This window comes from Eufriesea mexicana, unplaced genomic scaffold, assembly GCF_001483705.2.
Source record: "Eufriesea mexicana isolate 0111107269 unplaced genomic scaffold, ASM148370v2 scaffold798, whole genome shotgun sequence".
Taxonomy (NCBI): Eukaryota; Metazoa; Arthropoda; class Insecta; order Hymenoptera; family Apidae; genus Eufriesea; species Eufriesea mexicana.
Window position 1 is genome coordinate 52,637 of NW_016908980.1, and position 14,909 is coordinate 67,545.

The window sequence follows — 14,909 nt, forward strand, 5'->3', positions numbered from 1 at the left end:
GTTGACCAAAGGCCCGAACGGGCCATCCCTCCCCCCCCCCCCCCCCCGGCTTATCGAGTTTATCCAGAATTATTGCCCGGGTGGTACAATGCTCCAGCTCGAGGCTTGTACGAACGATTATTTTTACCTTTTTCCAAGCGGCGTTCCCTTGCCCCGCCCGTGCACCCCGAGGCTCCGTGTATTCGTCTTTTGTTAGGCAACGTGATTTCTCTTCCCGCGAGAAAGTACTTCGTCGACCGTATGAATTCTCGAACGGTGTAGAAGCAGCCGGGACGCGAAACGCCGCGGGAAAAACCAAGAATACGGGTCTCGTTGCCGCGACTTTTCCCCATGGTAAACTTCCTTGTGTAACGTGGAAATAATTATCAAATCGCGAACCCGAAACTCCGCAAACGTGGAACGCGTATTCGCGCGCTGTTGGCACCGTCGGGCGTATTCGAATACAAATATTAAATCGACCGCGTGGAAAGAAACGTTATTTTCAGCGCGAAATATCATCGCCGCTGGAATTTTCACCGCGGCCGCGATATTTGCGGAAAAGGATAAACAAATGGGTAGCCAAATCGAATAAATGGAAACGAAATAAAGAGGCGAAAAACGAAACAAGGAACCGGTATCAATCCGCCTTTCGCGTCGATCTCCGAAACGGGCCAAAAGCAATTATAAAACGCGATCGATACCCGGAAATAAATTTATTTCCGACCCCATTCATTACCGCGCCGTCGCTGTCGAGCCCGATGAACGGGGGGGACGATCCGCGCGACACAGCGTTTCCGCACGCCGCGTGCACTCGCTCTCGAGCGAAGCCAAGACGGAAACTCGGGGGTACGAAGAGGGCGAGCGAAGAGGATAGGTCCCGTGGTACAACCGTAAGAACTTTTGCGAAGCTTGTCGAAGGCCTCTTCTGCTCGCTCCGAACTTCCTCCGCTATCTTGGCCGAATTGGGGGGCGGGTGGACGCTTTCAGAAACGGTAATTTTTCTTCCCAGACCCGGCGCGGCCGGTTCTCAGGCTCGCTCCGTCTACACGCGTCGAGAGGAATTTAAGTGCGTCGGGGATGGTGGGCCCGCAAGAACGGAAGTATGACAAATTGAAACGACCATCGACGCGAGCCATCTCCAATCATATCGGCCACTGGAACTCACCCCCGATTCCCTCCTAGACCATCGCGACGTATCCGTATCCTGGCTTTGAAGGAAGACTGTTTCCGTGCTATCGCCCCGATATTTTCTTCGGCCTGACTTTTTGTCACGGTACTGCAGACGACGATTAAGAACCGTGGAACGGGCCGAGTTTGTACTCTCGAAGGAAATACGCGAGGAACCTACGTGGCCGGTAATATCTACCACGTCTGTCTTAACCCGAGAATTTTTCCGAAGAGTCTGCGATTGCGGACTCGCTCTGTTCTTATACATCGTTTAATCTTCTTCCTCTGGTCGAGGAGACTCAACCAAAGCACCACGAGTCCTGTCGACCAGACCGAGCTACCTCGAACTTCAGTCGTTAAGTGACCACCGTAAACTTGGACCATCTAGAGGTCCCCGCAACTTAGACCAAAAGCCAATCGAACTCGCGCATTCGTTGTCTACGGTAAACGTAATATTCGCGAATTTTACTCGAAGTTAGTATCCCAGTGTTCCTTCATTAATTGCAAATATCGCGGAGGGTCTGCGAGAAACCGAGGCTGTCGAATCCTGGCAACTTTAATCCGCATAATCGCGTAGAAGAGTGGAAATATCGAACGCGTTAGAGCAACTCGATCGCCGAAAGAGAAACCTGCCGCTAATATAAATGGCGGCATTAGCGTTCCACTAATTTCACAATTAACACTCTCTGGTTAATTCGGTGTAAGTGGCTGGCACACTCTAAATAATGAAGCTTGAACAACGTCACGCGTCGTTGACCGCTTTTTCCCCGTCTATGTTATTACAGCTTTCGCGTCAAGTGACACGTGTAACGAGAAATGGATTGTTTCGCGCATGAAAAGAGCGCGATACAACGAATACCGTGGAACAAGATTTATCGCAATAACAATTTTCAGCCGGCCGGAACGCATTTCGGCGAGGGGTGGCGCGTGCCGCCGTGTAGGATGTTAATTTAATTAAAAGCACGGGGACAAAAGAGCAACGAGAGCGATGCGCTTGTTCCGGGTGATTAAAAGCATTTTTGATTAATGCTGAAAGGCCGGATCAATGCGAGTTGCTTTCAACCGTGCGCGCCGGCATCGTCCCATCGTTTCCTACGGTTTTGCATTAACGAGACAATTACCAACGGAGAGATCGACAGAGCAAATATCGTTCCAGCGTTGTCCTACCTATTTCCGTTTCTCTTTATCGACAATGCCGAAACGTTCTTCGGAACCTTTCGTTTCTTGCGGGAACCGCCTCGTTAATTATCGCGACGAGTAATGGCGAGCAGAAAGAAATCCAGGCGATTACGCGCAATTTGTCAACGGTTGGATCCTCCCCGACGAGTGTTTCGAGTAATAAAGAATTTACTTGGGAATGTTTGAAAAATAAGGGGATTTAATAATTCCCCTTTAAAGCCGGAGCCGAATACCGCGTTTCCGCGATTTAATCAAGAAAAGGAGCACGAAAATCACCGCATGCACCGAATAAATATTCGAGAACATGGTCGAGATCCGAAGTAATCCCGGATAAAACGGGACGGGTCATTTAAACCTCGTAAATTCAAATTTGTCGCTCGAATGAAATTTCGGAATGCTCGAATCCTTTAACTCGAATTGCAGCGAATATTAGGTACCACGTTCGTTTTATCTCGAGATGGAAAATAAAATTCGGACATTGGGTATATGAAAGCTACTCACGCTTTGCCGTTGTGTCGTCCAATGGAGATGAGTCGGTAGATCTGCAACTCGACTCGCTGACCAGTGTCCGGCACGAACCTGTAGGTACACCTCGATGGCCCTTCCAGGGACGGGGACTTTATTTGCCCAAAGCCGCGATTCGATTTGCTGAACAACAGTCTGCTGTCCAGCGTTATGTTGCACACTGAAACAGAGGCAACGGGATCGGTAAATTAACCGTGCAGCATCGTGGCGACTCGACGAGAGATCCATTAACTGGCACGTTTGAAGGAGGGATTAAAAGTGGCGCGAATTTCGTCTGTCTTGCTCGTAGCCGAGCCGTAGCAATTGTATGCGCGCTAATGGACTCGCTTCTGGCAATATTATCGGCCGTATGGATAATCCAGCGCGGATTATACGTAATAACGTCGCGAACGAAGCTTTATCGCGCAATTTAGCCAATGGTATGTATAATTTATCACTCCACGCGAGAGCTGTCCCGCACTGTGCGTGATTGTTACGTCTAATTCGATTCGCGGTCAATTCGCACGGAGTCCGTTCGACCTGTCCCGACACAGGCTAGCCCTCGCGCTGGGCCTTGCGTTCTCCTAATCGCCCCCTCCTTCACCTGGGAAAAACTCGTTTCGAACACACCTGTTGCACTTGTCTGATCGGAAAGCATTCCTTCGCGCCCGATCGATGTTAATTAAATCTACGTTGCATCGCGGATGAGGGAAAAACTACCCCTTTTTGTTGCCTGCGAACCTGCGAGCCGTTTTCAAAACGCTAGCTGCGAAATATCGCGGGGGACGGATAATTAGCTCGCGCTTCTTGTTCCAATCACGATCACGGCTACCTTTAAATCGCAATCACGAATCGACGAGTATTCTCAGGTGGAATTTTATGAAGACTTCAGATAACGATACGAGGGATGTTGGGACATATCACTACGACATGTCAACTTGGAAGGAAGGAAACACCGTTCCCCTGTCCCATTATCAGCTGTCCATATAGCCATTGTGTCCGAGCGGATAAATGATTCGGGCACCGCCTATTTCTGCAAGTTTTCGCCCAGTCATCGTTTCCTCGCACCTAACACCGAATATCTTCCGTACCCCAAGCTTCCATCCCCGAATTCTTTTCGTCAGATAGGGTATCCCTCTCTTCTTCCTCTATCCTCCCTCGGAAGCAGATTTTCCATCTTCTGCCGAGTTTATCGCGGAATAAGATAACCTCGATATTCCCCTAGCACGTCGAATTAATCAGCTACCATCGGGGGTTTGGAAAGTCTACGAAGGTCATTTCGCCGCGATAATTTCCCCCTGGAAATATCGAGGATCGACGAATTTCGTCGGCCATTGAAGCATCGCGTGGAATAATTTTACGGAAATTCGAATCTCGAGCGGAAAAATTATTTATTCGGCTCGTCCCCGCGAACGATACGTTTCGCCATTGTCTGCACGGAATCCGGGTCACGTGGGAGCGCAACACCGGCGCGAAAGAAAAATGCTGCGTCGCTTATAACGATTTTTCTCGGTTACATCGTTGCGTCGACGCCCGAACAGGCAGGACGTCGTCTTTTCCATCCGAGGCGACGAGCAGTCGCGACAGCGACACGCAACGTCCTTTCCCTAACTCCTGGCCTGTCGCCTGAATCCGGCCTTAATTTGTTTATCGTGCAACGGGGAGCAGGATTTCCGGTGGGACGCGCCTCGCCGTCTCGATCGGCGCAATTAAACGCGGTGGAGAACCGTGATCGGGTTGCAGAATTTCTTTAAATACTGCCGGAAGTTACGATATATCGTTAGCCGGTTCATTCTCGTTAAAGGTCTCATCGATAACCGTTGACAGGTTCGAGAGGATCCGTGAGAACCGCGAAGGATAAACGACGTCGCGTCTCGAGCTTTCGTCGGATGCTTTGCGAGCCGTGGAGCAGGTCCTCGAACGAAGGAGTATATGTTTAAGTAGATGGATGAACGGATTAATCGAAAACTCGTTAGCCGAGTGGAGCGGGACTCGGGGGCTGAGAAATAATCGACACGCACCACTCGACGGCGCGACGAAAGTGAGAGCGGGGTACCGTTAATGGTTGCCGGTATGATTAAAAGACGGGGGTGGGTGTAAGTTTCCGCGGTGTCTAGAAGAAGTGGTCAAAGGAAAGAAAGGTTTGATGGATGAGACGTGGGGGGAAATAACGTCAGATGTAATTAACGCGAGGAGAGCAGGAGGTAGATGGATGAAGGGGGCAGAAAGAACCACTGACGTAATTAGTTAGCGGAAAGAAAAGCCCTGGACGCGGTAGTAATTTCGGTAGCGGGATTTATGCTGTACCAAACGAGTCGGGCCAAGTGGCTTGTTCGCGAGCATTCGAAAGAAATCCTGTTCCCCTTTTTTACTCCGCGTCTCTCGCGTTTTTCTCTATCGTTTTCTCTATCGTTTTCTCTAACCTTTTCTCCGACGTTTTCTCTCGCGTTGCCTCGCGCGCTGTCGTTTGAGAATTACCGATCGCACCTCGCGTTATAAAAGGATTTCCCCTATCCCTCCACGCAGCCAAAGTCTACCACTCGCGTTACCCCGTTGCCTTTTTCCCAGTTCGTTCCCAGTTCGTTCCCAGACACCGCAACGATCGTCACTGACACCGGTGCATCCCTCTTTCGCGTCTCTAATCCGTCGCGTCCTCCAAAGAGACTCCATCCAACGTGCTTTAATTTCCACTTGTTCACGCGACACGACCGACAGAAAACGCGAGACGTGCCACGAGCAAGGGAGCGGAGAGCGGCTTAATGGCGCAAATCTTGTTTCTAACGACGATCCGGACTCAAAGGGACAGCGGTTGCCTTTTCGACGTCGTGCAATTACATTCCTCTGGCAGAGGTGCAAGTAAATACACGAATCACAGGATCGGAAGGGGAAACGGCAGTGGTGTTGCGAGCTGCGAGTCGGATCTCTAACGAGTTTAATATCGAAAGGGTTTAATTGGAAGTTACAGTTTTAGACGCGTGCAAATCCTGTCCAAGTGGAAATCTCGTTTCGCCTGTTTGACGTTGGCGGCGGTCGCGTGTTTGCGTTCGATAAACAGAACGAGTGGATGCAAAAAGAATCCGGCCTCTTTTCCCCGTGGCGAAACGGAAGAACGAGAAATTTCGAGAACGGAGGGAGCGCGAGAATGCTGTTTACCAAAATCGAAAACTGGGAAACAGAACGTGACACCGTCCGAGGCATCGAAACGTCCGCGAGACTAAACAGAACGCGCGAGATAGCGAGTAAAAAGAAAGTGGCAGTGCGGGAAAAAGCGAGAAAATAGACGAACCGCGGTGAAAAAGCACTCGTGCCGCGTAACCGTGATATAATCTACACCTATGCCTCGAATTACTCGAATTACTCGAATTACTAGAGTCGCTCCTAAATGCTATCTTTTCAAACGCCAGCGTCGAAACGGGCAACTGGAAATGCACGCGCGTCGCTTAACGAGACGCGAGGTATATCGAGACTAATGATCATGTCACGTAACGATGGTACTTACTGTTGGCACAGTATTGCTCCAAGCCGCACTGAGCGCATCTGTCCGGCGACGCGACTCCGCAACTGCATCCTCCGGATGGCACGCAGCACGCGCATTCGTTGCTGGACGAATTAAAACTGCAGGCGCAGCCCTTCGTCGTTTGTGTCCAAAGGTCCACTTGACCTGGAAGCAGACGCGAGAAAGGTTAGAGAAACATGGCTCCGAACATGGGCCTCGCGTGTCTCTTTACAGAGGGGTGCAATTAAGAAATGATAAACGCGATCCAGGCACTTCGCCAGCGAGCTTTCCACTCGAAATTCGTATCATCGTGGATTTCTCGTTGGTACGGCTCTAAACTCGTCGTCTTCCCGATCATCGCCCTCGACCGAAATCGGATCGGTGGTTGGAATATCGTTGTCCGAAATCTTCGAAATCTTCCAACTCGATGACGTTCATTTCCACCGCGCGTATTCCGATAAATACGAGACCGTTGGCGAAATGAAATTGTTATAAACGGCGGAACGTTTCGCGCAACCGATCCATTAAACCGGCTATCGCGGCAATTTCGAATATAATATCGCGACACTGGAATAAACGCGGATTAAAATTGTCGTTTTCAAGTGGACTTTGCGCTAACGCACCTGTGGCGTTCGACGCCGGTCCCGAATCTATTTCACCGCGTTTCCCGTTCCACCGATCCGCTTCCGGAACATCGGTCCAGCCGTCCAGAAAATGTAATTCTTCTCGCAAAGTGACGGAATGCGCCGTGTCAACCGCGTTCTTCTCTGCCTCGATTGCCATCGCAGTTTAAACGTTTCCGCCACGGTACCCTTTGTTTCGTCCATCCGATCCGTTTTCTACCTAACATTCCGATCGGCGGTATTACGTTTTTCCCGCGGTCGTCCGTGTCCACCCCTTTGCCACCCCTCCGCGACCGCCCCGCCGCTTGGATTCCTTTTTTCCGGCCGCTCTTACGCTGTCGCGTCCCAGGACGCCGATAAATACAAAGCCGGCGAAAAACCGACCAGCAGGAAGAATATAAGCCCCTGGACGAGCGATTGCTCATTGTTTTTGCTCGCCCGAACGCGTCCGCTTCCCCTCTTTCCCGCTTTTATTGCACTTTTCGCCGTGGGCCCGCGACCTAGCGACGATTAATAAACTGTCGTTCTATCAAGATGACCCCCGCGATGTTTCGCCAACCCACCGTGCGCCAGTTGCCAGGAAACGTGAATAAAATGGCGAGTCGTTAGTACCGTCGGTTTATAGAATCGAGGGAATTGGATTACGGTTGGCATTCGCGATATCGCGGACGTACGTGTACGTTTTTCGGGATTACGCGTAACCCCCCGTGTGTTTCCAACGGTGGAGTACGTTATGCTTTCTGCACGTGTACTTCGCCGTGGAAAAGACGAATTAAATTCGTTAAGTAACTCGATGGAAACGTTGGAAACATCGCGAACGTTGAGCATGATCGGTTGAAACGACGTTTTAATAAAACGAGTTTGGAAGCAAACTGATCGGCGATAACTGGTATGGTGTTTCGATGTAAAATTGTTTCAGTGGGAAGCATGTTGAACGCAAACCGTTATTACGTTTTTGAACGATTTATTGCCGCCGGGAAAACGCTGCGAGTCGCGCGAAATATAAAACGATTTAACGATTCCAACTTTTAACCTCTCGTTCGAATATTAACAATTAGATTTCGAGCCCCCCTCGCATGGTATTCCGCGTGTAGCGAGATTTCTCTACGGAAACGAGCTTTCTTTCGATCCCGAATCGCGATCGATCGATTGCCAGTGAGTCGACGAGGAAAAGTCTCTGCCTATTCGACGTCTAATAGAGATTTCCGGTTGATTCTGCAAACGCGGGAATACGTGCGAGTGATTGATTGTCTTCCTCCCCATCGGCGAAATCGGCGGGGAGGTGGATCGTACGGGCGAACGAAGGGGACAACGATTCAGCTAGAAGACACGGAGAGGTAGGAGGAAGATAAAAGAGTTTCCGGGATAGAGGTAAACCCGCGTGAAAGAGAGAGAGAGAGAGAGGCGGACGGGAGATGTAGATTGGGACAAAGGTGGGACAAGGAGGATGGAACCGGGGTGGATCGTCGCGGAGAAGAGACGCGGAGGAAGAAGACATAAATTCCATGCCGGTGTAAAAAGGGCGTTAAGAGGAGAAGCCCAGGCACCCCCGATATGTCAATATCCCGAGGAAATACGGGGCGGTACTTGGCCAGAGGGGTAGTAAAAATAAAGCAAACTTTATTGCCGGTGCCGCCGCCGCCACCACTACCGCCGCTGCTACCACCACCATAACCGCCGACACCATTGGATCCGCCTCTGGAAATGTATTTCAGAAAAACGGCCGTGTACGCGGACGCTTTAGCGACGTGAATGTGTTAGGGGTAGGGTGGAGGGAACAGTAGCGGCATGGATTTCGAGGGATTTCGCGGCGAAGCTGAGGGAACGGGGTGCGATGGAAGTAGGTCGGACAGCTGCAATTGGATTCTTAATCCATCGATTGGGACTCGATTACGCGAGTTTGTTTAACGTGAATGGAGATCGGGGGGAACGTCGGACGCTGGACCAGTTCGACGAGATCAGTGCAAGGTCGCCGGTAACGCGACCCTGTTTAGCGAAGAAAACAGAAGGAACGGGGTTGTGCGAAAATGGAGCGACGCGGGGATCGAAGGTGGAGAGAGAAATCACGGGCAGGGAAGGAGATCCAAGCGCAAACAAAACACGAACCGGTAGTTCAGCTTCCATGCTACTCTCCTTTATTCTCCGGAATCTCTCCACCCTGGAATTTCTCCACCGTTCCTGCACTTTCCTTCCCTTTTCTTCCCCGCTGGAGACCATTAAGGTCTGTTCGCGCTCCCATGGCGCGTTCACGGCAACCTACGTCGCGAGACGCATGAATCACGAAACGAGAACGCACGCCGCTATGACCACGGGGTTACGGGTCTGCCACTTTTTACGCGACCGTTCCGTGTTTTCTTTCGGGTAAAGCAGATTTGTTGCCGCGCTTGTCTCGCCGATACGGCGAATCCGTGACTTTCAATTTCCCGTCGTATTTATTACGCTTAGCTCCCTTAGTTCCCTGGACCGCCGTAGGGGAAGCTTTCGTAGCTCCCTGGAAAATCCGGACCAGAGAGGAAAAAATCGTCGGAAGATTATCTTCGAAACGGGACGATTTCGAGTTTGAGAAAAAAGATTCCCGAATATCGCAGGATACTCGAAATTACTCGAAAATGCTGGAAAATAAATGCCTCGCTCGCTTTGTTCCATTGAAACTGGCTGAAATCAGGTTTCACGAGACTTGCGACGCTGGTACTAGCTGCCACGCGATCCATCTTTGCAGGAGCGATCGAAACCACGGTAATTCAGAGCGAACGAGGCCATTCGCTCTTAGATAGAGTCCCGACGTGCGCCTTTGGGGTATGAAACGCGAAAACAGCGTTAAGCTCTCGCGGCGAATTAACGGGCTGGCGACAGTGGCGCGAAAAGATCCACTTAGCGTTCACTTTGGCCGACGTTAAATTCTAATGAACCGGACGCCGGTCAATTTTAGTTAGCCGCCTTCCGGTAGATCGTGATATTCCGATCCGACGCCGACGGCCAGCCGCCGCGTAATGGCGTCGGATACACTCGACGACCGGTGTGGTCAGCCCTTCGCAAGTGTCTAATAATTTTCGTTTAAACGCTCGCAAGCCGGCTCTTACGCGCAGCTGCTCGCCGCCTACGAAAGCCGGGCGCATTACCCTGCTAATAGACGAAATGGCCGCTAGATCGTAGTTCAGGGGGTTCGAGAGAGCGCGAGAGTAGTGGAGGTCGAGTTTCGACGGTGGTTCGCCATCGTCGATATTAGACGAAGGGTGGTCGGGCTTCGAGTGTTCCCGATTTCGTCCACGTCGTAACGAGTGGTCAAAGGGAAATTTAAAACGCGGTAAATTTCCCGCGGAAAATCGACGGGTCGCGAGAAAATCCGCGGGAAGATTTGTCCGTTCTTCGAGACAGGAACGGTGGAATTTCTCGACGGAAGTCGGACCCCCGATCCCATGAAACTTGCACGAAATACAGAGTTCGACGAACGGGAGAAATTTATCGGAAGGCTGCTGGTACACGAGCGACGCTCTGCATTTTTCACGTTCTCCGGTTTTGGTTGGCTGTGGAACATTTTTTTCCACTTCGGCCCACCCTGCGCCAACTACACCGACCCCCCGTGCCCTGCCCACTCCATTGGCGCACCGTTATTAATTTATCAACTTGGATGTCGGAGGAACATTGGTCGCGCTGTTTACTCGTTTCCGTGATATCGATGATGATTCGATTTGTCACGGTCCCATTTCCCTGTTTGCTCGACCCCTTCCGCCCCCACTTCGCAATCCAAGTGACTCGCCGCGGATTTATTTGGATCGTTGGATCGATTTGTACAAAAATTTTCCCGGTTAAACCAACGAATACACCGATCGTATCGAACGAATTTGCGTCATTCGTGACGGCCGCCAGGTTCCTACGTTATGGCAGAGCTTTCAACCCCCTTTGGACCTCGGAGGCTCGTCGCGCTGAGACTTTCTCCATAGATATTCGACTAGACATTTGTTTCAATGATCCAGCAAATTTCGCGAGAAATTACGAACCGCGATCTTTTAAAAATTCTGAGTGTCTTCATCCCTGTCTTTCGATGGATCCTTTCGTCGCTCGAACGTATCTCACGACCCCGGTAATCTCGTCGGACCGACACGAAATTCTCATCTCTCGCGGCGCATCGAATCATCCAGCCCTTGAATCTATCAGCCACCCTCTGCCGTCGACGCACTACCCTTTTTCACCCTCGTCTGCCACGGAGTCGTCTCGTTCGTCACCCTTATTCCAACTCCTCGACGGGCTGCGACCTCGGCAACGGGTGTCGATTAGCTCGTGCCGCGTTTCGGTTTTATGACGGTTTCCCGGTCACTGTGCTACTTGGAATTCCATCCGCATCTCCATACATTTGCACTTTAATTGGCTTCGCACTCGCAGCGCCGCCTCCTATCCGCTCTATATCTCTGTTCGCGCGCCATAAATATGTATAATAGAGTGGCGCGTGTGCACGTGCACGCGACAATACGCGCGCTGCTAGACGGCTCCCTGCGGCAGCTCGTGAAGGGAGCAGCCGTGCAGGTCCAGTCGTCGCGAGCCAACTATTTTCCTCGTTAGGCAGCCATGAAACGGACACAACGTTTCGAAACTCATGCGATACCGCGGACGTTGAGTGATAAATGCCCTGCCAAAGTGAATCGGTACTGTTCTCCCGGCGAACCAGCGAGTACGCTTGCACCACCCATCGCGCATCGCTTTGTTCCTAATGATTTACTGGATCCGCTCGAGCGTTAGAATTATCAGCCCGTTGTTCGCCCCGTGTGCTATCGTCGAGTACTCCGGTTAATTCTTTCCCCGTTTTCGATGATAGATTCCCTCGAATTCGAGGCGATGCACGGGTTGTTAATTTTCGGGGGAACCGTGTTTTCGAGGGTCAAGAACGGGGGGCGACGACGATACTGCTGATCTCCCTTGCAAATAACGATCGATACGACGACGCTAATCGTATCCAGCTAATCTCTGACTTCGGAATAGGCTGTCTCGAGAAATTACTCGATTCATAAATGCACCCCGGAACAACCCCTCGTGTCGTGTCGCGCCTGCTCAACTTCCGAAAGTTCGTCTTCCCTCCGCGTCTGCTTAAGCACGGCGGGCGAGACACCGGCGCGAAGTTTCTTGGCTAAAGTTCGCGATATTATTCTTTCCATTAATCTTTCCGATCGTGCCAGATTAATCCGCGATGCAGAAACGGGGCAACTCGAGCGAATCGATTCGTGCGAGGACTTTACGGAAGCCTTTCTTCGACGGCACGCTCGTTGATCACTGTCTCACCGATGGCATAATAGAATTCCCCGCTCGGACGATCCATTGTCGTCCCAACGACGGATCAGAGACGTTAGTTACGGAATTCTGAATCGCGCCTTACCCCCCATTAATGCCCCACAATTTGGACCGTCGAAATATTGCCACGCCGGGACTAATTTTACCGCCGGCTCCTTCGATATAATTTTGCCCCGTTGCATCTGTGCTCGCCGTCGATCAAGGAGATTAGACCACGCGAATCCTGATAGTTACAGAGCGGCATTACCAAATCTGTTCGAGCATTAACAAGATACCGCACCGACGTCGGTGAAAATTAATTCACGGCAATTTCCGGTGTACTTGCGGCGGAAATTTCCCAGCACTTCGCTTCATCAGCGTACGGCGTTGGTTGTTTAGCAGCTTCTTTGAGCCGACTAACGACGCGACCCGGCCGTTACGGGGGTGCTTATCGGGCCGTGGATACTTTTTACCCGCCATTGCGATTTTCGGATAATTTTAGCGAAAGCGTTCCTTCTGTATCCGAGAAATTTTCCCAAGACGATACGTTGAGGAAACGTCGCGGAATTGAAATAAATTTCCACAGGATCGAGCGAAGCCTCGGCGAGGATCGTGTCCAGGACACGGAGGACGATTCCGTTCCGTCGCGCCTCCTCGCGCGTTTCGTCGTAATTAAAATCGTGTCTCCGATTCATCGATCGGCAACGGCGGACAAACGAGCTTCCAATATCGAAGTTACGGGACTTTTGATTAATCGCCTTCGGCGAAACGAGGCACGCTCGCCGCGCCAATTATCGCCATTAGTCGCGAGAAACAACTATTGCCAAGGCGGACCCGGTCGGACCCTTATAACTGTCCAAGGTGACGTGGACAAGTTATCATAATCGGCTTTGGCTCGATGCCGAACACCGGTGGAACCGGAAATCCGATCGCGATCTCCGGCTCCCGTAATCTGGGCAAAAATCTTCTACTTGGAACGCGGCTTTGCATGCAACTGGATACCGCAGCATAAATCACCCAGTTTCGTTTCGGAATTAAACTTATTTCGCCCAGTATCGGTATTTATCGAATATCAGCGTCGTAAATTATCCCATTCGTTTCCTCGAAAATTGCAATTTCTCTGCCAAATGTCGATTAAACGATCAACGCGAAAGCCAGGTGCAAATTCCGATGAAATTAGGATAAAGAAGAAGACAGAGACGTGCAAGTTGCGAAGCCTTCGAGCAAAGTTATCGACGTTTACGAGGGACGAGTTGACGGGAATTTTGTATGAACGCAGATTTCCGTGGCATAAACGAATAAATATAAAATGGCCGTGACAAAGTTAAAAAACGGGACGCTGGAAATGGCCAATAAAATCAATTTAACGTCGCAAATACTTGGAATTGAAATTACGATGGTATACCCATTAAAATTCCCATAGCAGCAAGAGCGCAATTAAACGAAACAGGTTAACGAAGTGGCCGTCGAAGCGAGCGCAAGCATCGACAATAAAGAGGGAAATATTTTTCCAATCGTTGCCAATCCGTTCATCGTTGGAGCGTAGCGTGCGCGCGGCATCGGCGCGAGGAACGTGAACTCCTCGAGGTTACACGCTCGAGCGGACGTCTCGTAGAACAATAATCTACCGGCCACGTATCATGGCTTTCCAGAAAGGTGCTCCGAAGCGTGGAAGCGAAAGATTCTCGGGGGTTCGAGGGGGGACAAAGGTCGAAGAGAAATCGGGACGAGGACGGGGAATCGAGAAATTTCTTCCGTTTATCCGACGGTATTAAATGTCAACGATCGTCCACCGGTATGGAATAGTTATAAATGGGAACTGGGCTTTGCACGTGCAACGTGGATCGTCGGTGCAGTCGCCACCCCTGTGAATTTGCTCGGACGAGGATAAGCCTGGGCATCAGCGATTCCCATCGTGAGAATGGGATGTTCGGCGAGCCAAAGGATCCCGGCTGTTCATTGTCCACGAGGTGCACGGACAATTTACACTCGTCGAAGATGTACATTTTTATGAGACACCCCGAGCGACGCTCGTTGGTATCTCGTGTGTGTCGATCGGTGTCGGGTGATAGGGGATGGACCGTACAGAACGCGAAGGTAGGGTGAGTTTTAGCTCTGAAAATATCGCAAGTATATCGTAGCTCAAGGTGAAATTTACCCTTACGAAGAATCAAGTCGAGGTATCCTAGTTACGGAAAATTCAAAAATTTCAGAAAAATATACGGGAATTAATCTATTTCTATGATTATGCTACAACGAGAAGCGAAATAATTTAAGCATTCGTGTAAGGATCACTTGGAAAGCTTCGTTAAAGCACCTCCTGGAAGCTGTTAACGAATGTCCGAAAACCTATGCAGCCAGGTGAACCGATACGAATAAATTCGTTGACAAGAATTTATTATCGCAAACAATTTTTGTTGCGCGAAACCCAGCTACCTACGATAAAGATCAAACTTACCAGGTTGGTTGAGTAACCCTCGGAAGCACGAACCTGTGATGACTGTTATAAAACGAGAGCCATGTGTCTGCCTGTCAGGAGTAGTACAAAGGGTAGTGCCACTTTATGACGTCTACACCGGTGCTGTAAAAAGCTAGACAACGTGTCTGCCATAACAACGCGACCGTGGTCCGACTAGTCACTAGGAGATTCCGAATCTACCCTTCGGATAACCGGAATAAGCTAAATCTACCTAAAGAGCGTC

General features: G+C 50.6%; 1 protein-coding gene across 1 annotated transcript in view; it reads right to left on the reverse strand.

Annotated features, from left to right (window-relative positions):
• LOC108546898 (uncharacterized) overlaps window positions 1–14,909 on the reverse strand; it is an 83,169-nt gene that overhangs the window by 24,907 nt on the left and 43,353 nt on the right. Inside the window, exons 2-3 of the mRNA XM_017899194.1 lie at window positions 6,329–6,490; window positions 2,827–3,010 (exon numbers count right to left, since the gene is read on the reverse strand). Coding sequence (XP_017754683.1) covers window positions 2,827–3,010; window positions 6,329–6,490 — 346 coding nt within the window. The remainder of the gene's footprint in view (window positions 1–2,826; window positions 3,011–6,328; window positions 6,491–14,909) is intronic.